Here is a 25,146-nt window from a genome sequence, read left to right as displayed (position 1 = left end):
ACAACAATAGTATATCATTATGTTCGAATGGTATTATACTACATCTGTGACCAGATCTGTGACTCTTCCCCTCTTCTATTAATTTGCTCATGATATCATTTTTGTCTAACCCATTTGGAGCTTATCTTTCTATACAAGGTGAGATGTAGGTCTGTGCCCACTTTCTGCTGGACTACTTAACAATTTTCCCAGTAGTTTTTGTCAGCAAGTTTTTTGTCCCAGTAGCTGGGATCTTTGGCTTTATCAAATACCAGGTTAGCTGTGGTCATTTACTTCTGCACATTGTATACTTAATCTGTTCAGTTGATCAGCAGATTCTTAATGGACCTGGAATCCATTGATCTTTTTTTGAAACCTAGTACAAAACTGTTTCTGATGATTATAACTTTGTAATATAATTTGTGATGTGGTGCTGCTAGGCCTTTTTCCTTCTTTTTTTTTTCCTTCTTTTGATGTTATTGACCTTTTCCTCCAGATGTATTTAGGTAGTGTTGTTTTTAATTAAATTGCCTTGGCCCATACATGAGCAATTAATATTTCTCCAGTTATTTAGATCTGTTTTTATTTCTGTGAAGAGCATTTTATAATTGTATTCATATTATTCCTCTTTGTGTTTTGGCAATTAGACAACCAAGTATTTTATATCATCTATAGTTACTTTATTTTAATTTTTAAATTAAAAAATTATTTTCTAGTTACATATAATGATAGTTTTCAACATTTGTTTTCATAGGATTATTAATTCCAAATTTTTCTCCCACCCTCTCCTCCCTCCTCCCCAAGATGGAAAGCAATCTAATGTAGATTATATATGTACAATCACGTCAAACATTTCTGCATCTGTCATATTGTGAAAGAAGAATCAGAGCACAAGGGAAAAACCTCAAAAAAGGAAAAAATACCAGCCCCAAAGTAGAAACAGGATGTTTCAATCTGCATTCATAATCCACAGTTCTTTTTTCTGGATGTTGAGAACATTTTCTATCATGAGTTCTTTGAAATTGTTTTGGATCGTTGCACTGCTGAGAAGAGCCAAGTCCATCACAGTGTTGCTGTTACAATGTTCTCCAGGTTCTGCTCATCTCACTAAGCATCAGTTCATGTAAGTCCTTCCAGGTTTCTCTGAACCCCCCCTCCTGCTCATCTTTTCTTATAGCACAATAGTATCCCATTACATTCATATACCACAACTTGTTTAGCCATTCCCCAATTGAAGGGCATTCCCTTGACTTTCAATGCCTTGCCATGACAAAGCGCTGCTATAAATATTTTTGCACATGTGGGTATCTATAGTTATTTTAAATGGATTTAATATTATTTTTTAAATCTTTGATTATATTGAAAATTTAACCTAATATAGCATTAGACTGCAAATTAACACATTTTCCCTTACATCACTTTTAATGGCATGGCATGCTCCATCTACAGTTTTCTTTATTTGTGCAGAATAGGAAGATTTTAGATTCTCAATTAATGGATCACATAGGTCTTCAGACATGGAGGCATGATTTCTTCTTACCACATTATTTGAAAATGGAACCATATGAAATTCTTTCACATGATGTGCTAATAAGCTTTGCTTCAGTTCTATGAAAGCTGAAGGTAGTAATGCCTATGTTTCTCTCCGATGGGGCCTTTCTTGCTTACCTATTCTCTAAGTAACCTTATATGATTCAGCCTTTTTGCTGTCAGAGACATAACCTTGCAAAAGTTTTTTTCTTTTTTAGTGAGGCAATTGGGGTTAAGTGACTTGCCCAGGGTCACACAGCTAGTCTGAGGCCGAATTTGAACTCAGATACTCTGATTCCAGGGCCGGTGCTCTATCCACTGCGCCATCTAGCTGCCCTCAAAAGTTTTTGTCAAAAGAATTTCAGGGGCGGCTAGGTGGCGCAGTGGATAGAGCACCGGCCCTGGATTCAGGAGTACCTGAGTTCAAATCCGGCCTCAGACACTTAACACTTACTAGCTGTGTGACCCTGGGCAAGTCACTTAACTTAGCCTTGCTAAAAAAAAAAAAAAAAGAATTTCATTTTCTTACTTATAAAAAAGTATTTCATTTTCTCTGGAAAAACTTACCTTGTTAACTTTCTGCTTGTATACTGGAAAGATAAGACCCTTCTTGCTCAGGACTTTTTAATAGATAATCTTAGATGTTATGCTTACCAATTGTAGGTATACCCCCAAGGCTTTGTTTTTTCCCTTTCCTCCCTCTGTGTTTTCTTAAGAATGCTATCATTTGTTTTTTTCAGGGCAATGAGGTTTAAGTGACTTGCCCAGGGTCACACAGCTAGTTAAGTGTCAAGTGTCTGAGGCCAGATTTGAACTCAGGTCCTCCTGAATCCAAGGCCAGTGCCTTATCCACTGCGCCACCTAGCTGCCCCTATCATTTCTTTTTGTATAGCTCCCAGTTTTGTTTCTGAGTGTCAGTCTCTCATTGTCAATTCCCTTTTGGACATTTCAAACTATGTCTTATAGTTATCTTTTTTTTTTTTTAATTTTTTGGGGGTTTTGTTTTTGTGGGGCAGTGAGGGTTAAGTGACTTGCCCAGGCTCACACAGCTAGTAAGTGTCAAGTCTCTGAGGCCAGATTTGAACTCAGATCCTCCTGAATCCAGGACCAGTGCTTTATCCACTGCACCGCCTAGCTCCCACTTATAGATGTCTAAAATAAGATATGCTCCCCAAATAATTCATCCCCACACACTTAGAGCCTCTTTTCTCAATTCGCATATTTCTAATCTCTCAGTTTTCAGTCTTGGCATTGTCATCAGTTCATCCCCATTTTCCAGTCATTTGCCAAATCTTGACATTAGGACCTTCACAGCACCCTTCCTATCTGACTCAGTCTCAAGGGCTTAGTTTTGGCCCTCACCCACTTCTTGCCTGCATTATTGCATTTGCATACTAAATGGTTTTCCCTTTTCAAGTATTTCCCTATTCCAATCTTGTCATCCACTCTATTTCCAAAGCAGTTTTCATTAAGTTCAGAATAACTATATCACGTTGTTACTATATCCTTGTTGCACTGCCTCTAGGATGAAGTGTAGGAACTTTTCTGTTTGCCATTTAAAGCTTTTTTGCAACCTGGTCACAATTAACCTTTCTAGCCAAACTGGCCTTCTTACTACTGTTTCTTCTGTTCTCACAGACTTTATTTCATCTCCCCTCTTTGTTCTTTTGTACTAGTTTTGTTTCCCTTGGAATCACTGTTTCTTCAAGTCAAGCACCACCTTCTAATGATACCTTTATGTGTTACCTCCTTCAATTGTATTTATTGTGTATATACACTATATGCACTCACTTTCTCCTCTACTAGAATGTAAGCTGCTTGTTTAGAAGCATAGTAGGCACTTGCTGGCTGACAGGTTTCATGCTAAATGCTCTTAAGGTGTATAAAGCAAACCAGTATGTGTTTTCTTCTCCATCAGTAACAATACTTGTGAATCCTAGTTTTAAATATAGTGAAGTATATTTTCTGGATTTGGGGTTTTGTTTTTTTTTCTGTATTTCTGCTGGCTAACCCATCACTAATGTTTTTGCTTCTTAGTTACACTCTTTCAGTTGACTTTCTCTTCATACTGCTTATATGTTTGCCACTCACAAAGGGGCTATTATTTCCCTTTAGAAAATAGAAAATTTAAGAAAATGACAATAACTTATTTATTATTTATTTATTATTATTTCAAACAATTGCCTATCATTTCTCAAATTACCCATAACAGTTTTCAGATTACTTCAATTTTTTATTTGCAATTTTTTTAGAAACCACATCATTCTATCATACTTATTTAGTAAAACAAGTGATAAAGATAAATGTAAGAAAAATTATAATACTTTATACTTCTGCACCAAGATTATTTTTGAATTGATACTTTACATTCCAAGCAGCAAACAGCATTTAACAACTGGTTGGTGGCACATGCATACACCTACTGACTAAAATTTTACCTTGTTTGCATGTACCATTTAATTGCTATGCTGGATTCTCAATTAGAACAATTTCAGATATTTGTTGATTTTGACCGTTTTCTTTGAAAAAATTAAACAATTTTTTGCGAAGTTCTTGAAAATTGCCTGTCGTTTTGCCTATTGCTTCTTACACATCCCATAGTTTGGAAAACTCTGGATTAAGATATTTAGAAACAGGTTGCTGAGGATTAGTAATGTCTAAGCTACTTGCAGAGTAATAGTATGAAATATAGTACATCTTTTTTTTTTTCTTTTTGGTAGGGCAATAGGGGTTAAGTGACTTGCCCAGGGTCACACAGCTAGTAAGTGTTAAGTGTCTGAGGTCGGATTTGAACTCAGGTACTCCTGACTCCAGGGCCAGTGCTTTATCCACTGCGCCACCTAGCCACCCCCCATAGTACATCTTAATATACTTTTTGCTAGGCAAGTATATTCAATTTTTATATAGATGAATGGGTAATCCCATGCCATCCATAATGGCTGTATGTTGAATTGATCTCCCTTTGTCCCCTGTAATGTATATTGGGAAAACTTTTGGAGGGTTGGACAAGAGGAAAAGGTGAACTTGTTTATAGTCAGTGAGAAAATAGCTTCTACAATACTTGTCCTTTGTTCATCTTGACTCTTAAGGGTAAGAATAGATGAAAAGGAATGTAGTGACGTTGAAAGCACCATAGAATATGGGCAACAAGAAATAATTGTACCCCAGGGTTCTTATGAGTTATTAGCAACAGCTGAGTATCTTTAAAAGAAAATCCCATGAGGTCTAATTATTTTATAGCATTCATATTTGTTTCAGTTAAGCAAAATTGAGAGTGAGGGGTGTCATCTTCTTTATGAAAACTGAGTACTTGATTGAAGAACACTCATGTTTGACATTTATAAGGGAAAAAAAAAATACTTGGAAATTTTTCACTATACCTGTCTAAACTTTGGCAAATTTTGAACCATTCAGGTTAATCCAGTCACGGTTTTATCATGATTTAATATCTGAAGAAAAACATTTTATTATTTATTTCAAATGTTTAATTAGAAAATGTGAATCATCTGCCCTTCTGCTTACCAGGCTTCAGGACAGCCCAGAGCCCATCTAGCTGCCATTGAAAGCTCTTTGAGGTGCTCCAGAAATGGCCAAAAGAAGGGGTGCCTAAACTGCTGGGTGAAGATTTTCTGGAGAGCATATGGGGAAAGGGAAGGGAATTAGCATTTAGATAATAGTACCTGGTATATAGTAGACACTAAGGGCTTTACAGATAGTATCTCATTTTATCCTCACAACAGTCCTTGAAGATAGGTTCTGGAAGAATGTATAAAAAGGAAAGATAGACTAGAGACCAAATTTTTTAAATGCCAAATAGAGGGTATAAAAAAAGACAAACACTCAAATACACTGTTGGTAGATCTGTAAATTAGTCAAATTCTTTTTCAACTGTTATGGAAACCAATTTGAAAATATACTAGAAAGTTGCTAAACTTTGACCCAGAGATTCAATTGCTAAGCATACACACCAAGAAAGTCTAAAATATAGACAAACAGACCCATATACAATAGAATGTTCATGGCAGCACTTTTTGTGGTAGTATGAACTGGAATCAGCCTAGATGCCCTTCACATGGCATAGTGAAAAGAATTACAGTACTATAGTACACAAATGAAATGGCATGTCACTGAACTGTAAGAAACAGTCAATATAAAGAATTCAGGGAAGCATAGAAACTAATTCAGAGTCAAATAAACAGAGCCAGTAAAACAATTCACAGAATGAGTGAAAAGGCATTTTAAGCACTTAATGTGTCAAGCACCTTAAGTGGGACAGTGCAAATAGAAAAAACGAGCTCCTTGAGAATAACATATAAAAGAAGGTTCAGTTGTAGGGCAGAAGAAAAGTTCCATAGTCCTAAAGGTTTATCAGTGGCACATGAGTGCTATCAAACTCAAGAGAAATGGGCCATTAAATTGTACTAGGTTCTGCATATTGACTTACAACTCACGCATTAACATGGATGTTCTATTATATTTTTAATTCATTTTGTTAAATATTTTCCAATTACATTTTAATCTTGGTGTTTGACACCTCTGATCTACATCACTAGAAGAGTTGACTCTCATTTCAGACAAGCTATATGAGCCATCAAGAAGCAGTGGGAAAGAACACACAGGTGGTAGTAGATCTTTCTACTGTTACATATAGGTTCTGGGCTTTCCTGGAGCCTGGTGAGTAGAGAAAGGAGGATCTTCTCACGGATTGATTATAGTGACCAAGCTTGGCCATTCCTCCCTCTTTTTCAGGTATTTGAGACTGCCGATGTGGGAAACTGCATATGCTGTCAGATTTGGTGATGTATTAGTTTTGCTAAACTGCTTTTTTTCTTTTTCTATTTTTGTTATTTGGATAGCTCACTGGATAGGGCAGGGATATATTGAGAAATGAAAGTGATAACTGAAAGAAAAAGATAGGATTTTTTAAAGGAAACTTTCCTAAAAGGACAAACAGGAGTTAGCATTTTATTCTAAATAAAATGAGGAGCTCCTGAAGCTTCTCTAGCAATTGTTAGATCTTTATTTAGTAATATCATTTGAGGAGCAGCCCATAGAATTCTTGATGAGGGGAAAGGCTATATGCAAGGAAACCAGTTAGGATGCTATTGCAGGAACACAGATTTGATAAAAAATCATGAGGGTCTGGCCTTGAGTTGTAGGTGTTAGAGGAAATGTTGAGATGCAAACAACAAACATGGCAAATTATTAGACATGAATCGGGCTGATGAGAATGAAGAGTTGAGAATGAATTTGCCTCAAGACGGTTGAATGAGTAGAGGAAAAACTGTCCAGTTTTATTGCAATTAATCCAACAAAAAAATTTTTTTTAAGTGCCTCACAGAAAAATGACCAAGAACTTTTAAGGAGAAGACATACTGCATTTTGCTGGCCAGGTTAGCACTAAGAGACAGCCAGGTGCCTATGGGCACTAGGGAAGAGGTCCAGATAAAATAGTCCAGTCCCAAAGCATAGCTCTTAGGAGCCTTACAGCTTGGGGAGTGGAGATGATAGCGAGCCCAGGGACACCTAGAGCCTAAAGCTATTACAAGGGGATGTGGTTTAATCAAGGGTTTCTGGAACTGTGTCACTTTGACTTAAAAGCCTGTGAGGATGGAGAGTGAGCATCAGAGCACCTTATTATAGGCAGTCTTTCATATACTGCCTCATTAATTAGGCCTCTGGTTCCCTTTCTATCACTTTGTGGGCCACCAGTAACCTCAAAGAATCCCCAAATAGAAAATTCCGTGAACATCATAGTCAAAATCTGGAGCTTTCGGGTTAAGGAAGAATCCTACAAGCAACCAGAAAGAAAAAATTCAGGTACCAAGGATCCACAGCCAAAATGATTGCACAAGAACTGGCAGCTACCACTATAAAGGAGAGGGGAGCTTAGAAGACCATATTCCAGAAAAGATAAATGTTTAAAACCAAGACTTAAGGATATGGGGATTGGAGAAGAGAACAAGCATTTAAGCTCCTAATATGTGCCATGCACTGTGCTAAGCAGTTTACAAATATTAAATCATTTGATCCTCACAACAATCCTGGGAGGTAGGTACTATTATTATCATCTTCATACTGAGGCAGACATATTAAGGGACTTTCTCAGGGTGATACAGGTAGTAATGCCCAGGTTCAAACATCTAGGAAGTGTCTGATTCTGGATTTGAACTCAAGCCAGACAGACTCCAGACCTAGTAGTCTATCCAGTGTGCTGCCTAGCTGCCTACAGACAGTGAAACCTTTAATGAAATAGAGGATTTTGAAATATCCCTAATGAAGAGAACATTCCTGAGTAGGTACTTTGAGATGCAAGAGAAACATAGAAGGGTAAGTACATTTGAACAATTGGAAGGAACTCCAGATGGTCAAGTGTTTGTATTCTAATAGGGAGAGAAGAAACATTGAGAGCCCTAATGTTTTCTCAAGCATCATAGAAGGAGTCAGTAAGTCTGAGAACATGGGAGTAGTTTTGTTATATTTTGATTACATTAAGAGAAAAAAAAATTCTAGGGAAGAAAGAGGGAAGGAGATGGTAGAATTTATTTCACATAATTTAAGTGTGGGAAGAGACTATATAAATATGGGGGCAAAGGTGCTGATGGTGGAACAGGCAAATTGGACAAAAAGTTGAATACACACACAGTTTAGTGTGAAAATATGTTAAACTCAGCAGGGAATTGGGAGAAAGAGGGTATTGAGAAGTAGTGTATTTTGAGGGAAAGATTAGTCATAAGCAAAACAAACTCCTTTCCTTGGAGGATGGATCTTGAAGCTCCCCTTCAAAAATAAAAGGATGGCAAGAAATGGTAAGAACTTATCACGGACTAGTAGAAGAGAAGAGGAGTAGTGGAGTAGAAACAGATTGGATCAGATATAGATCAATAGTATTGAGCAAAAAAAAAAATAGCATTGAGCACATTCCTCTCAGAACCTTTAAGGAGGGAGTTGGGAAGCAAAAATAGAGGGGAAAAATAATAGAATAGTATGGAGGAAATTATATACTCACAACTGTGAAGTTGAATGGGATGAATCAACCCATAAAATGGAGGAGGGAATTAGGACTGATTAGAAAGCAGAATCCAACTTTTTGTTGTTTACACGAAATTATAGAATCATTGTTTTTGATCTGTATAAAAGATAGTAGAGGCCATTTAGTCTAATTTTCTTTTACAAATGGAAACACTAAAAATTCACACAGTTAAAGTGTGTCAAATTAAGCAAAAAACCCCCAACACATACGAATCATGATTTCAGACAAGACAACAAAAAAAATACTGGATTAAAAAAAATAAGTGGGGAAAATACGTCATGTTTAAAGGCAACATAAGCATTGAATCAATGTCAAAACATGCATTGAATAGTATAACATCTAACTTCCTTTTTTTTTTTTTTTTTTGGTGAGGCAGTTGGGGTTAAGTGACTTGCCCAGGGTCACACAGCTAGTAAGTGTCAAGTGTCTGAGGCTGGATTTGAACTCAGGTCCTCCTGAATCCAGGGCTGGTGCTCTATCCACTGCGCCACTTAGCTGCTCCATAATATCTAAATTCTTAAAGGAAAAGTATTGATAAGAAGATAATCAAATTAAAATATTGGGAGAAATCTCAGTGTACTTCAGAGATACATACATCTAACAACAACCACCAAAATCCCAAAGAAGTCAAAAGACTTGAATACAAAGTTTAGGTATAATGGTTCTTTGGTGATAATTAAATGGGGACAAAAAGCAGGATATACATTTTCTTCATTTGTGCATGGTGTTATTACAAACCTCATGAAGAAATACAAAAAAGAGTTGAAGATAACTCATAGGTTGTGACTCTTGGTGACTAGAAGATGAGTGATATTTTCAACAGAAATGGGAAAATTAGAAGGTGTGAGTTTAGGGGGAGTTCTCTTTGGATGGTATATTGAGTTTGGGCTGCCTATGAGATTTCCTTACATAAAGTTCTCAACATCTCTAAAAAATACTCCCTAAGATGTGGCAACCAAGGCCCACTTTGGGTTTTTTTGTGTGTGGGGGGGGGGGGGCAGTGGGGATTAAGTGACTTGTCCAGAGTCACACAGCTAGTAAGTGTCAAGTGTCTGAGGCTGGATTTGAACTCAGGTACTCCTGAATCCAGGGCCAGTGCTTTATCCACTGCGCCACCCAGCTGCCCCCGAAAGGCCCACTTTGACAATTAGAGATCATTCTTAGAAAAGTGGACAAAAGTAAAAGAAGTAGGCATTAACATCCGACATTACTGAAATTTCTTTATGAAGCTAAAATTTATCTTCTTGTCACTAATCTCCCCATCCTTAGTTGTTTTTAATAGTTCTCTTTGGATAAGCTAATATTATTGTTTGAGGTGCTGCCAGGATATTCACATGGAAATCTTGGTTTTGGAGCCGAAGGGCAAATCCCTATCCTCTCCTTCATTTTTTCCCCTTGTTGATTTTATCAACTCTCATGATTTCACGTATTTCCACTTTGTACATGAAACTTTTCCTGTTTTTCTCCTCAGCTGCTAGTTCTTTCTTCCTTTTCTTCCAAAAATGACCATTTTTAAATTTCGTGTATAGTTATATGTGTATATGCCGTCTCCCTCGATAGAAAGTAAGTTCTTAGCAGGCAAGGACTTTCATTTTTGTTTCTGTATTCCTAGCACTTAGCACATTGGAGATAGCTAATATATCATTTATTATTCAGATGACTTACTAAAATCTGTGTATCATCATAAATTCATCAGTTTGATTCACATTGGCAAACCACCAGCTAAACACAAACACATCACATGGGTGTGTTTTCAATATCTTTAACTTAACAGGTCCCAAAAGGATGATCTCTTCTTTCCGTCCCCTCCCCAACCCTCATCCTAAACATTTCTTTCAGACTTCTTATTTCTGTTGAAGGATCCATGATCCTTTGTAGCTAGGCTTGTACACAGCCTCATAGTCTCTACTCTTCCCTTTTCTAGCTATTTAGTTGTCAAGTCTTTTATCTTATACATCATCGTTAACATATGTACCCTTTTTTCTGTTAACCAAGGTCAGACTTTTATTATCTTTTTCTTTGTTGTGTGTCTTTGTACTCATTTATCAGGGTGGGGAACTTGAGCAAGTGACCTCCAAGGCTAATTCTCTGATGTAAAAGGGATTACTGTGTAACATGGGAAGTTGGATTAGATGACTTCTGAAGTGCTTTCTGAAAATTAGATTCATTGACTTTAGATAGCTGTTTACTTTGTAGCAATTTATAGAAAGTTTTTCATGCTTTCTTCACATTCATTGTTTTTTTATAGTATAATACTCCATTTCATATCATGTACCACAAATTATTTAACTGCTTTTTTTTTTTTTTTTTGCAGGGCAATGGGGGTTAAGTGACTTGCCCAGGGTCACATAGCTAGTAAGTGTCAAGTGTCTGAGGCTGGATTTGAACTCAGGTCTTCCTGAATCCAAGGCCAGTGCTTTATCCACTGAGCCACCTAGCTGCCCCATATTTAGCTACTTCTTAATCTTTTGCCAAACTTCTTTATTTCTAATTCTTTGCTGAGAGAAAAAATGTTAACATGAACAATTTGGCAACTTCATTTTGTAGAAAAAGAAACTTAAGGTCCAAGAGGTTAAGAAATTTGATGGTGGTCTTTAGCTTGGAAGTAGAAGGACTAACATTTAAATATAGTCCCTCTTAATTCCATCTATGATTTAAATCTTTGAAAATGACAAAATAGGGTTAGGAGGTCAGGGAGGCAAGGACATAATTAGAAGTTATCTGCTATAAAAGGAACATGGTGCAGTGGAAAAAGTACTGGTTCTAGAGTCATAGAATTTGATTTCTAAAACTGGCTCTGTATACCCTTGTATATCAAAGGTAATACAGCTTTGTGACCTTGGGCAAGTCACTTAACCTCTTGGAGCTTTAGTTTCCTCATCTGTGAGGATGGTTGAATTAGATGTCCTCTACCTTACAAGACAACCCATCTAGTTTTTTGTTTTGGTTTGTTTTGTTTGTTTTGTTTTGGGTTTGGGTTTTTGTTTTGTTTTTTTGGTGAGGCAGTTGGGGTTAAGTGATTTGCCCAGGGTCACACAGCTAGTAAGTGTCAAGTGTCTGAGGCTGGATTTGAACTCAGGTGCTCCTGAATCCAGGGCCTGTGCTTTATCCACTGCGCCACCTAGCTGCCCCTCATTCAATTTTTTTAATAGTTCTTGTCATTAGTCTTTCCTTACCTCAAGCCTAAATTTTCTTCTTTGTAATTGTTACTCATTGCTCTTAGCTCTGCTTTCTTGGGACAAGTAGGACATATCTAATCTATCATCTAGGCAATGGCACTGAACATACTTGAAGACTGCTGTCATCTGTCTTTTTTTCTTCAGACTTCTTGAGGTTGACTTCTGAATCTCATCCATAAGATGAGAAAATTGAGCTAAGTGAATTCTTAAGGTTCTAACTCTGAATCCATGTCTTAAGCTATTACAGTAGTCTAGAGGGATGCTTTATGAGTGATGAGTCAGAGATAACCCCAGGGTTATGAATGTGGGATACTAAGTGATGGCATAGGAGGAAAGATAAACCCAATTTGGAGATGTCTTAAGTTTGGATTCTGGAGAAATATTCAGGTAGAATGTCTTGTATCCAGTTATTGATGGAGGCCTATAAAGGTCAGGACTGCAGATTTAGAATTTTGAGTGATTTGCATAGAGGCAGGAAAGAGTGTAGGAAGAGAACCAAGGTCAAAACCCTTACCCACATCAGGATGTTGGAAAGAAGACTAGAAGTCAGAAGTAATGTTTCAAATAACAGAAGTAACACAATATTGGTGTCTCTGAAGCCATCAGAAGGCAAAGTTTCCAGTAGCAGGAAATGAAATGATAAAATGGATAGGTAGGTTTTTAATCCAGGGTTTTTTTAATCCTTCCTCTACTGCTGCTGAAAGTTTGACAGGAGACATGTAGAAACACTATATTTATAGGATCAATGGTAGTCATGATAAAAGCATTTGCATAGTAAAACATCTCACTTGATCCAGGTGGTTACCAAGTAATATAATGTAGTGCAAGTATTTATCTCCATTTTACATATGAGGAAGCAGATTTACTCAGGGAGTTCAAGTAATTTGCTGGAGGTCATAAAACTCATTTGGAATTTGTATCCAGATTTTCTCACCTCAAATCTACAATCTTTTTTCCACATATACTCCATTGTCATATATATATATATATACACACATACATATACATATCCTGTTTCTCTCACAGGTTTGGATTAGAGACTTTGAGCAGTTTCTGTTTCATCTTTCTGTCCATAACTTTCTATAGTCAACAGTGTCCTTTGTAAAGCCAAATCTAATGGCCTTTTTTTTAGCCTTCATTTTCTTTGATTTCTCTGTAGCTTGATCATAACCTTTCTTAATATCTCCTCTGACATTATTAATTATTGTGATACTCTTCTTGCCTCTCTTTCTGTTACTTTCCTTTGTTGGCTTCTCATTTTCAATCCTGCCCCTTATGTTTGGTTGTCCTTCAGGGTTCTCTCCTTTATAATTAGTTTCCTGGTAGTTTTATAACATTACTATGGTTTCATTTATCATTTCTTTACTGACTCCTGACATTCTTCCCAACTGATTATTTCAACACCTACACTTAAATGCCCTGTTATCATCTCAGACTTATGTCCAGAACAGAACTCGGCATCTTCCCTTTCTTCAAATAATCTACATTTATTCTGTTCATTGAAACCATACCCAAGATTGTGATCTTGAACATATTTAAGCACTTAAAAATATTTATTCTGAATTTTACAAGCATGAATGTTTCCATATAAAAAGAACAGAAAAATATGATATATAAAACTTTGAATCTATTATGTATAGCTTTATTAAATAGTATATAAGAAGTTTGGTGCAGTTCAAAACTTGTCTTGCTTGTCTGCATTTTCAGGCTGTGGGTGTAAAGTGGTAGAACTAAAGAGTTGTTTTAATTTGTGTTTCTTTTATTATTAGTGACTTGGAACATGAATTTCTTTTAATGTCTATTTATGTTCCTTGACTAGTTCATATCTTTGGGGGAAATAATATTTGTTCTTATCTAGTCAATTCAGATCCCTATATATCTTGGACTTTGGGCCCTTATCAGAGAAACTTGCAGCAACCCCTCCTCTCCCACAATTAACTTTTCCTTCTGAATTTAGCTGCAATGATTTTGTTTGTGCAGAAACTCCAATTTTATGTTATCAAAATTGTTTTATCTCTAGATCGTGGTGGGGGGCACTAGGTGGCTCTGTGGATAGAGCACTGGCCCTGAAGACTGGGCAAGTTACTTAATCCTGATTACCTCCAAAATAAAATAAAATATAAATAGATGAATAAATATTAGATCTTTTTGGACTCTGTCTTCCCCATCCAAAATTGTGAAAGCTAACCTGTTCCATGCTTCTCTAATTTGCTTATTAGGTGATCTTTTATGGTGTTATTGGAGTGCTACTTTTAATTCTAATCTAGATATGTTTAAACAATTGTATCTAGGTCCTTTATACATTTGTTGCTTATTGAAGGAAATAGTTCCATGTATTATCTCTGTTGTGAATTCTTTTTTATTTTTGTTTTTGCTTTGTTTTTACTTATTTAAAAATATCAGCTATTGGCTTATGATTTGCTTTTTTGCTTTTATTGTTTTAATCTCCACTAATTTTCTGATTTCATTTTTGGTTGTGAGGGCGTTTGTGTGTGTGTGTGTGTATTTTCTAGGGTTTTTTTTTCTTTTTCTCTTCCTTCTCTTATTGATAGAAGTGTTCAGAGCTATAAATTTCTTCATAAGAACTGTGGCTGCATCTCGAATGTTTTGCTTTGTCATCTTATTCCTATCATTCCCTCTGATGAAATCGTTTATTATTTCAATGATTTGTTCTTTGATCCATTAGTTCCTTAGCATTAAATTACTTAGTTTCCATTTATGTTTTATTCCTTTCTTCAAATGTCTTTTATGACTATAATTTCTATTGTAGTGTCCATGAACAATATTTAATATTTTGGCATTTCTGCAATATGTGAGGTCTCTTTATTCCCTGAGTCTATGGTCAAATTTTTTTTTCTTATTTGTAAAAGAGCCAGGTACTACTGAGAATTATGCCCCCCTGTCCCCAATCACTATAGAGAACTATTGTAGCAAGCTTTTCTAAAATTCCATTTAGGACTTTAACTTTCTTATTTATCTTTTTTTTTTTAATGTCTAGGGTCTGAAAGGGGTACCTTGGGGTCTCTGAATATTAGTGCTTTGTTGTCCATTTCTTCCTTCATTTTATTTAGCTTTCCCTTTAAGTACTTAGAGTCTATGCCATTTGGTACAAATATAATATTGTTATTCCTTTTCTGTAGTGCATTTAGACCTAATGAGTTTTTCCTTTTTAGCTCTCCTATTTTTTACTTTTGCATTGTCTGAGATCATGGTTGCTACACCTGCTTTTCTGAGTTTGCCTAAAACAAATTCTATTCCATCTCCTCATTTTTAAAAACTATATAAATTTATATAAAAATATATAAATTTTATATCCCCACTGTTTTAACACAGTTCCTGGCATATGATACATGCTTCTATTTATTGATTGATTCTAATATTCTCTTCCATTTTGTGGGTGTTATTCCATGCTCAGTTATGATTGTTAATTGTATATTTTCACCATCATTTGTCCTATCCTTTTTTCTTTGCTCCTCTGCACTCCTCTTTATAAATCAGTGAACAAATACTTAAGTGCCTCTTGCGTACCAAGCATTATTTTAGATGCTGAGAATAAAAAGAATGAAACAATTTATCCTAGCAAGGTGCTTATTACTCTAATGAGAGAAGCAGTAAATATTTATATGAAGTATCAATGTAAAGTTAATAAATCCAAATATATACAAGGTCATTTGAGAAGTAGAACACCAGGAGTTGGAGGGATCAGGAAAGGCTTCATACAAAATATGGCACTTGAACTGCCTTGTAAAAGAAGGGAAGAAATCAGATGAGGAGGCAATAGAAAATGCAGTCTAGGCATTGGGGAATGGTCAGTCCAAAGACAGAGCTGGGAGATGGATTGTCATGAATGAGAAACATAGAGAAGGCCAGTCTTGTTGTATAGCACAGTGTCAAGTCAATAAACATTAAATACCTGCTATGTGCTAGGCCCTGTACTAAGCTCTGGACTGCTTTCCAGGAGCTTACAGTTGAGTGGGAAAGATAGTATGCAAATAACTAAATGTAATCAATTGAAGGAAAACACTAACATTATTATCATGCAGATCTTGAAAGGCTTCTTGTAGAAAGTGTTTACCTGGAACTTGAAGTTAGGATTCAGAGTTGAAGAACTCAGCCATGGAAGGCATTTAATGAAAATGCCTGGAATTGCAAGATGTAGTTGTTGTGTTCAACAAACAGTAACAAGACTGTTCACTGGATCACAGAGTTTGGTGGGAGTCAGGCATCAGAACACAGGAAGGTGCCAACTTATGAAGGACTTTACAAGCCAAACAGATTTTATATTTGATTTTGGAAGTACCACTGGATACCACTCCAGTTAATTGAATGGAGTGGGAGTTAGATAATACTCACATCTATACTTTATTTAGGAATATAATTTTTAAAACATTCAATTTTATTTTCAATTCCAATTTCTCTCCCTTTCCTTCCATTGAGAAGGTGGGGGCTCGGGCTTGTTACAAATATGTATAGTCTTGCAAAACATTTCTGTATTAGCCATGTCTGTCCCCACTTATGCCGTCCAAAGGGGGAGGGAGGGCCAAGAAAAAGAAGAAAAAATACAATTTTACCTGTACTCTTTGAGTCCATCAGTTTTCTATCTGGAGGAAGATAGCATGTTTCATCATGAGTCCTTTTGAATTGTGGTGACTTATTGTGTTGATCAGTTACTAAGTCTTTCAAAGTTGATTATCTTTATAGTATTGCAGTTAATATATAAATTGTTCTCATTTCATTTTGCAGCAGTTTATATTCCTAGATCTTTCTGAAATCATCCTCTTCATCATTTCTTATCCCGATAGTATTCCATCACATTCATATACCTTATCTTCTTTAGCCGTTCACCAGTTGAAATTTCCCCATAATTTCCACTTCTTTGCTATCAGAAAAAGAGTTGCTGTAAATATTCTTGTGTACATATGAATCTTTATTTATTTGATCTCTTTAAGGTATAAATCTACTCATGGTATTGTTGGCTGAAAAACTATTTATAGTTCAATGATTTTGGGGCATAGTACCAAACTGCTTTCCAGAATGGTTGGACTGGTTCACAGTTTCCCTGACAGTGCAGTAATTTACATATTTTCCCACATCCTCTTAAGCATTTGTCATTTTCCTTTTCTGTCACGTTAGATAATCTGATGGATATGAGGTAGTGTACCTCAGAGATGTTGTAATTTGCATTTCTCTAACAGTGATTTAGAGCATTTTTTCATGACTTGATAGTTTTGACTTCTTCCTCTGAAAACTGCCCATTCATAGAATGTCTCTTTATTTTGGAAAATTTGAATATATTACCATACATTTTAGAAGACCTTTGTCAAAGAAACTTGCTATAAAAATTTCTTCCCCATTTCCTGCTTTTCTTCTAATTTTTAGCTGCATTATTTTTGTTTGTGCAAAACTTTATGTAGTCAAGGGCCCCTAGGTGGCGCAGTGAATAAAGCACCACCCGCCTTGGATTCAGGACAACCTGAGTTCAAATGTGACCTCAGACACTTGACAGTTACTAGCTATGTGACCCTGGGCAAGTCATTTAACCCTCATTGCCCTGTGCAATGCCGCGCGCTGCCCCCCCCCCCAAAAAAAAACCCAAAAAAACCCCAAACCACTTTATGTAATCACAATGATCCATTTTACTTACTGTAAACTCCATCTCTTGTTTGGTCAATCTCTTCCCACATCTATAACTCTGACAGCTAATTTCTTCTCTATTCAGATTTCTTCTTTACTCTATTAATTTGTTTGGGATAACACCCTTTCTGGTTAAATCATCTACCCATTTTGAGCTTAGCTTACTGTGTGGTGTAAGATGTTGGTTTATGCTTAATTTCTGCCAGACCATTTTCCCAACAGTTTTTGTCAGATGGTGAGTTTTTGCCCAGATAGTTGGGATCTTTGACTTTATCACACACTAGATTATTGTGCTCATTTGCACCTATAGATTGTGTACCTGATCTATTGTTCCACTGATAACCCTCTCTATTTGTTATCCAGTCCAAATTTTTTTTTGTTTGTTGTTTTTAGGCAATGGGGGTTAAGTGACTTGCCCAGGGTCACACAGCTAGTAAGTGTCAAGTGTCTGAGGCCGAATTTGAACTCGGGTCCTTTTGAATCCAGGGCCGGTGCTTTAACCACTGCGCCATCTAGCTACCCCACCAATTTGGTTTTGATGCTTATAGCTTTGTAGTGTAGTTTTGATCTGGTACTGCTAGATTTTTCCTTCTGTGGTTTCCCCCCCCATTCCCTCAATATTCTTTGGCCTTTTTTTCCCTCTAGATGAATTTTGTTAGCTCTTTTTTCAACACTTTAAAATTATTTTTCTGTAGTTTGATTGGTATGGAAGTGAATAAGTAAATTAATTTAGGTAGTATTTACTGTTAGGTAGTATTTTTATTAAATTGGCTCATCCTATACATGAGCAGTTAATATTTCCTAGTTATTTAGATCTGTCTCTTTTTGCATGAATAATCTTTTGTAATTATGTTCATATGTTTCTTGTATGTGTCTTAGGTAGACTCCCAAATATTTACTCTCTATGGTTATTTTAAATGGAATTTCTTATTCTGACTTTTCCAGTTTGGTTTTTTGTTTTGTTTTGGTAATATACAGAAATGCTGATGACTTGCGTGGGTTTATTTATTTATTTTTTATATCCTGCAACCTCCTGAAGTTGCTAATAATTTCCCTCAGGTTTTTAGTTGACTCTCTAGGGTTCTCTAAGTAAGCTATTATACAAAAAATAATAGTTGGTTGTAATGCTAGATCCTTGGCCTTCCTGAATATACCAAACCTTTTATTCCTTTGAGGTGGCAGCAGCTAAATTTTATGTAATCCTGACTGTGGCTCTGTGGCAAATGAATTCTTTTTGACTACTTTCAGTATTTTCTCCTTGATCAGAGAGCTCTGCATTTTGGCTATAATATTCCTGGAAGTTTCTGGTGCATTCAGAGTTAGATAATTCAAGAAGAGGTATGTTCACTGTCCTTGTAGTCTGTTTGTTTGTTTTTGCGGGGCAATAGGGGTTAAGTGACTTGCCCAGGGTCACACAGCTAGTAAGTGTCAAGTGTCTGAGGCCAGATTTGAACTCAGGTCTTCCTGAATCCAGGGCCAGTGCTTTATCCATTGCACCACCTAGCTGCCCTTGTCCTTGTAGTCTGACCCCTACAAATTCCTGATCCAGGTTTGGATGTGTTTGCTTGTTTGTTGAGTTTCAGTAGACTGGTATTGTCACTGGTAGCCTGCTGAGAGGTTTTGCAAGATTTAAAGCAACTGAACTGCTGGCTCCCCATTGCTCTAAGTCTGCTCCTGTGGTTATTCCACTGCAGTGTCCTACATGTAGGGCTGAATGAGTCACTGATCTGCTTTTGGGCTCAACCACATAGCTAAGTTTATAGAATTTGTTCCTTGCTAATTACATAGCTAGTACCTGTTTGCTCAAAAACACTTTTCTCTGCCCTGGAAATATGACCTGAAACTGTCTAATAGGTGACAAGATTTGCCATTTGGAACCCATTCTTACTCCTAGCACTAATTCAGGAGTCTCCTGCCATCTTTTTCTTCTCTGGTACTTCTTGCTCTGATGCTCTTATCTTGGTTCCCTTTCCCTAGTTACTGGAATGCTTCGCATTCCCATTTCTGCTGACACTGCTGTGCTGTGTTTGTAGACATACCCTATTCCAGTGTCCTTAGAACTCTTAATTCTGTCTTCCTAAGCTGCCCTGAATGAGAAAAATGAATCGTTGTGATTTTTTCTTGTTTTTTTTTGTTCAGAATTTGGTCTGGCATTGTTTCTAGGTTGTTTTGGAGGAGATATGGTAGGTGACCTAGGCAAAAATGCTTCTCCATCTAAATTTGAATAATGAATTTCAGGAAGGTCAGTTTGATAGCAGAGTTTAGAATGCCTAGATAAGAGAGTGAAAGTAAGAAGTTAAGAATGACACCTAGATTTTGATCTTGTTTGACTGGGAGAATGGTTGTGCCCTCCACAGCAACAGAAAAATTAGGAAGAGGAAAAGGTATTCTACATACCCGCCCTCCCCCCCCCCCAAAAAAAAATTCAGCTGTGGATATACTGAGTTTAACATATATCTAAGTTATCCAATTTGAGATGTCCAATAAGCATTGGAGGTACAAATCTGGAGATTAGGAGAGAGGCTAGGACCTAAATCGATCTGCATAGAGATGACAATTGAATCCATAGAAGCTAATGAGATCACTAAACAAAGTTGCACATCTGGGTGCTAATGATGAATCCTTATGATATGAAGTGATCACATTTTTTGAATTCACACTACATATTTCCATTGGGCTGGAACCAGTTACCACATTTTATATAATTTTAACTTTGAATAATTTGAATTTGAATACATGCAACCACTTTGGGGGATTCATTAGTTGTACTAATCAGAACTTACCTGTATAGAGGGAGAAGAAAAGACATTCTAGCACAGAAATGTTGCTTTTAAGCAAATGGATTACTTTGAATTTTATTTTATTTTATTTTTTTAGTGAGGCAATCGGGTTAAGTGACTTGCCCAAGGTCACACAGCTAGTAAGTGTTAAGTGTGGGAGGTCGGATTTGAACTGAGGTACTCCTGAATCCAGGGCTGGTGCTCTATCCACTGCGCCACCTAGCTGCCCCCTACTTTGAATTATTAATTACTTTGGAATGAATGTTTTCAGTTTTGTGATCAAGTTTTGAGTCATTGTGAAAGTGGCTCTTTCAAGGAATTTGGCTGAGAAAGAGATGAGAGAGAGAGATTGATAGCTTTTGGAGGATGGTCAGTTGAATTTTTTTTTTTTAAGGGATTAGAAACTTGGTTATGTTGGAAGGCAATACAGAAGAAACTAGTTGATACCTTGCAAATTCAAGAGAAGGGGGAAAGAGATAGTCATCAAGGATTCAAACTACTGGAGAAATAATACCAGACAAAATCAGATGCCATTGTAAAAGCTCAGTGTGTCTTTGACAGAAATTGTGGAAAAAGAGGAGAGAGAATGTGAGATGTTATCAAGGGATTTTAAGGTGAAGAAAAGGGAGAAGATGGAGCTTCACAAAGAAGAAGGTGGTGAAAGAGAAGGAATATGAGCAACACTGACCCCTCTGATTCTCACCTGGTTATAAGTCCCTGATAACTGGTTTTACACATTCTTATTAATCCTCATTTTATCACCACCCTCTGAAGCTGAAGTTTGTGTATGACTATGGCATCCCTAACCTACCTTCCCTCTGCTGAATTAAATGTATTTCTACTGTAAACTCTAAGTGTGTGTGTGGAGGGGCTGCAGATACTTCTCAAACCCGGGTTACTGAGGATGATGAGACTAGTGCATCTCTTGATTTCTTTTGGTCTCCAGAGTACCATTTTGCCAAAGGAGGGGAAAATTAGGCCAAGCCAGAAATAGCAGTTCAAAGTTTGTGTGCAGATCTGTCTTTAGTGGAATTGAGGCTGTGAATACTTCTTGTTTAGACAAAATAAGGAGGTCTAATTTTAAAAAACAAATCCTTCCTTTGTTCAGTTCTATGATCCATGATGTCATATGATACCTGCCCCCTCATTTCTTTCTCCATATTTTGTATTCTTATCTTTGTACACCCTAATTTAAAAAAAAAAAACAACACTACATTCTTCTCTTTTCTTCCTCATTTCTTTACCAGTGTATTCCTTTTCCCCCTCCCTTTTCATTTTTTTATTAGTTGCTTAAAAGAACAAATTCCCCCCACACACTTGTCTTTTTAATTAACTCCCTCTTTAATCTTTAGGATTCTGAAGGGACAATTTCTCATTTTATGACAAGTTACAGTTCATTTGGCCCTTTGCAGTTTCCAAACATACTTACCTTTCCTGATTTGTTGTGACTTTTGTTTATATTTCAACATTTTTACTCAGCTCTGGTCCATTTCCGTTCAAGATATAAATAAGATATAAAATCCCCCCGCCCCCGCCAAATACTCAGGCTTGGTAGATAAGTTTTTCCTGCGTGTAAGCTTTTATTTTTTAGAATAACATTCTGTTGTTCTTATTAGTAGTTCCTAATCTTGTATGATCCTGTCTTTGGTTTCTTGGAACTTGAACTCTTTATTTATGTCTGCTTTAAATAACTTATTTTCTTTGCCTTTACAATCTCTGGACTTTGGGTATGGTGTTCCTAGAAGTTCTCAGTTGGGAGTTTCTTTTAGAAGGTGTGTGAAAGGTTATCTGATTATCATTCAGTTCGACATTGTTATTTATTCCATACTTTGTTCTTTTACCTCATTATTCAGGTTGCGACTTAATCCCAGTTTAGAGTTGTATGATTTGTTTCTTTCTTTTATTAAGGAATATTTTGTTGTGAGATGATACATAGACTTTATCAGATATAGCTAGCTATATACATAGTTATAGATAGGAATCTATAGTACACACACAAATGTATACGAATCAAACGTGCAATTAAAAATTGGAAAATAGACAAACACTAAAAGTAGCACATAATTCTTGGAAGTTGTAAATAAAACTGAGCTAGTTGCCTTTTTTTTTTTTTTTTTTTTGCTGAGTCAATTGGGGTTAAGTGACTTGCCCAGGGTCACACAGCTAGTAAGTGTTAAGTGTCTGAGGCCGAATTTGAACTCAGGTCCTCCTGATCCCAGGGCCGGTGTTCTATCCACTGCGCCACCTAGCTGCCCCTACTTTTTAAAAAGTACTAGATTTTTTAAAAGTACTAAAATTGACAGACCATTGGCTAATTGGAATTTTAAAAAGAGGTTAATTTTACTAGCATGAAATTGAATAAGAAATGCATGTAGAATGGAAAGGAAATAAAAAGGAAAAACTACTATTTAACCATTAAATATGGGGGGGAAAACCTGAGAATTTAAAGAATTGAACATTATCAGTATATAGGAGGTCTACAAAGTCTGGGGACACCCTTTGTAAATACCAAATTAAGAGAAGACATTGAGATCTTCAACAGTTCAATATCAGAGAAATTGGACAAGCCATTAACAAACTACTAAAGAACTCTTAGATCAAGTAGATTTACAAGTAAATCGAATCAAATATTCAAAGATTTAAGGAGAGGCAGGTTCCCTGGTCCTTAGATAACCCTATAGGCCAACTTGCTAATTAACCAGATAGCAAAACTTTGTGTGCTGTGGTTGTTTGCTCCAATGAGCCCCTTCCCCATCTGGGCCACCACCACTCAAGCCTACTTCCTGGTTCCCAGCAGGAGTGAAAACCCCACGTTCTGCCTCAGTGCCAGTAGAGACCCCTGTAATCTCCCCTTGGCCAACCCTCAGCCCTCTCACCAGACCATGAGCTTAGTTCCACATGACACTGGCGCTGCAGCTGATTCAGAGGCTCTGGGGGTCTCTTTCCTTGGCTCCGCTTGCCTGGGACTAGATTTGTATCAGTTTGACTGTGGGGTTGAGCTCCACTTCTGCCTCCATACAGCAGCTCCTTCCTGCCAACCTTTGAAGTTGTCTTTGCCTGGAAAATGATCTCAGCCCATTCTTTTCTGGGTTTTGCTGCTCCAGGAATTGTCCTATGGCATTATTTGGAGGTTTTTGGAGTGATCAAATATTCAAAGAGCAATTAATACCTACACTACAAAAAATTTTCCTTGTAATTTCTTCCCTTATACTAGAGGCACTAGTTTTGTTCAACCAAAATTACTGTTTTTATTTTTTATATTTATTTGGTTGAGAATTCACCCTTTACCCATACCTATGAGAGGCCTGTTGTCTTCTACTTTGTTCCATTCCCTTCCCCTGCCCCACATGAGTCTTCCTGTAACATGTATCCATTTTTAATGAATTTTGGATTATAATATATTTCCTAAGCCTGATTTCTGTCAGACTGCTTTCCAGTTTTCCTAGCCATTCTTTTCAGATAGGGAATTCCTAGGTAATTTATGCTTCCAGATTCATCAAACACTTGGTTATTGAGTTTAATTGTTTCTGATGAGTTCAGTGATTTAAATTTTTTTTTTCTTAAACTCCTTTCCAGGTCATTTGTTATGTATCATAGTTATATTTCATTTTCAATTTTTTCAGCCTTTTGATTTTGTGTTTCTTTTTTTCCTGGAATCATTGATTTAAACTTGCTCTATTCTATTTTCCAGTGAATCTCTGAGTTGTTTCTTATCTTATTCTAAACTGTTTATTCTCCTTCCGATTTTTTTTCTTTAGAGCTGTTTTGTATTTTTTTCTTCTTTGATTTCATATAAGTACTTTTCTTATTTTCTCTGAGGACTTGTACTTAGGAAGTTACTCTTTGGGAGTTTACCTCTTGGGTGTCTCTTGATCTATAATCTTTGTTTTCTTTTTAAACTATCTAGCCTCAGTCTCTGATTTGGACTTTGTTGGTGGAGCAGCCAGCCTCTACACCTTCCATCTTCTTGCATGGTATCCGTTTAGGTCTTCATTCTTTTTGCTGTCCAGTTTCATTCCCTGTTTCCCTGCTTCCCTTTCACCTAGAGTCAACAGTGCTACAGTCTTCAGAGGTCTGGGACTTTGCTCTTCCCTTTCCCTCAAACTTCTGGCAAACCTGTATCCCCATCTCATATCCTAGTCAGAATCATCCTGTGTTCTTCAGAACCCATCAGAAATCTGAGTTTTCCCCCCACTGGGTGCTACCCTCTCTTCCCCTGCACTGCAGCCTTGGTAATATCCCTGGAATATTTAAGGTGTGAATACTCACAAGCTTCCAACTGGTTTACTTCTCTGTTCATCCTGACTTCACTGTGCCCATGGGTAGTGGTGTTTTTTGTATATAGACCTAGGCTAGTTGAAGACACATGTTGTTTCTCTTTGATTTTCTTTATCATAATTTGATAGGCCTTTTAAAATCTTTTTTTCTAATGAAAGAAAAAGTTTAAAAATTGATTTTTGACACAATATATTTCCCAATATTATCTTCTAGATTACATTCCCTTTAAAAAGTTCAAATACCGGGGGCAGCTAGATGGCGCAATGGTTAAAGCGCTGGCCCTGGATTCAGGAGTACCTGAGTTCAAATCCGGCCTCAGACACTTGACTTACTAGCTCTGTGACCCTGGGCAAGTCACTTAACCCCCATTGCCCCCCCACCAAAAGTTCAAATACAGCAATTGTAACAGAACACATAATGTATTCTATGCTTATATTTATCATTTCTTAACAGAGTGTATGATCTGAAACTGATTATCTTTGCTCTAAATTCTATAATGGCTTGTCTCATCTTTATGTTGCAATCATCATTTATATAAATTTTTCTTCTTGTTCTGCTCCATTGATTCTGTACAAGACTTCCCATACTTTTCCTAACTCGTTTTTATTTATTCTTTCAGTTTTTTGTATTCATTGTTTCCTAGAGCACATATTCCATGACATTTATATACTGCATCTTGTTCAGTCATTCCCTACTTGATGGACCCATACTTTTTTCCTCAATTTTTTGTCTG

General features: G+C 36.6%; 1 protein-coding gene across 4 annotated transcripts in view; it reads left to right on the top strand.

Moving 5' to 3' along the window:
• ZFAND6 (zinc finger AN1-type containing 6) overlaps nucleotides 1–25,146 on the top strand; it is a 93,199-nt gene that overhangs the window by 21,283 nt on the left and 46,770 nt on the right. Inside the window, exon 2 of one of the 4 annotated variants that reach the window (XM_043982676.1) lies at nucleotides 6,259–6,305. The exons of the other annotated variants lie outside the window; for them this stretch is intronic. Coding sequence (XP_043838611.1) covers nucleotides 6,291–6,305 — 15 coding nt within the window. The 5' untranslated portion in view covers nucleotides 6,259–6,290. The remainder of the gene's footprint in view (nucleotides 1–6,258; nucleotides 6,306–25,146) is intronic. 4 annotated transcript variants of the gene reach the window in all.

Source organism: Dromiciops gliroides, chromosome 2, assembly GCF_019393635.1.
Source record: "Dromiciops gliroides isolate mDroGli1 chromosome 2, mDroGli1.pri, whole genome shotgun sequence".
NCBI lineage: Eukaryota > Metazoa > Chordata > Mammalia > Microbiotheria > Microbiotheriidae > Dromiciops > Dromiciops gliroides.
Note: the sequence above shows the minus strand (reverse complement) of the source record. Positions and strands in the feature narration are given on the sequence as shown.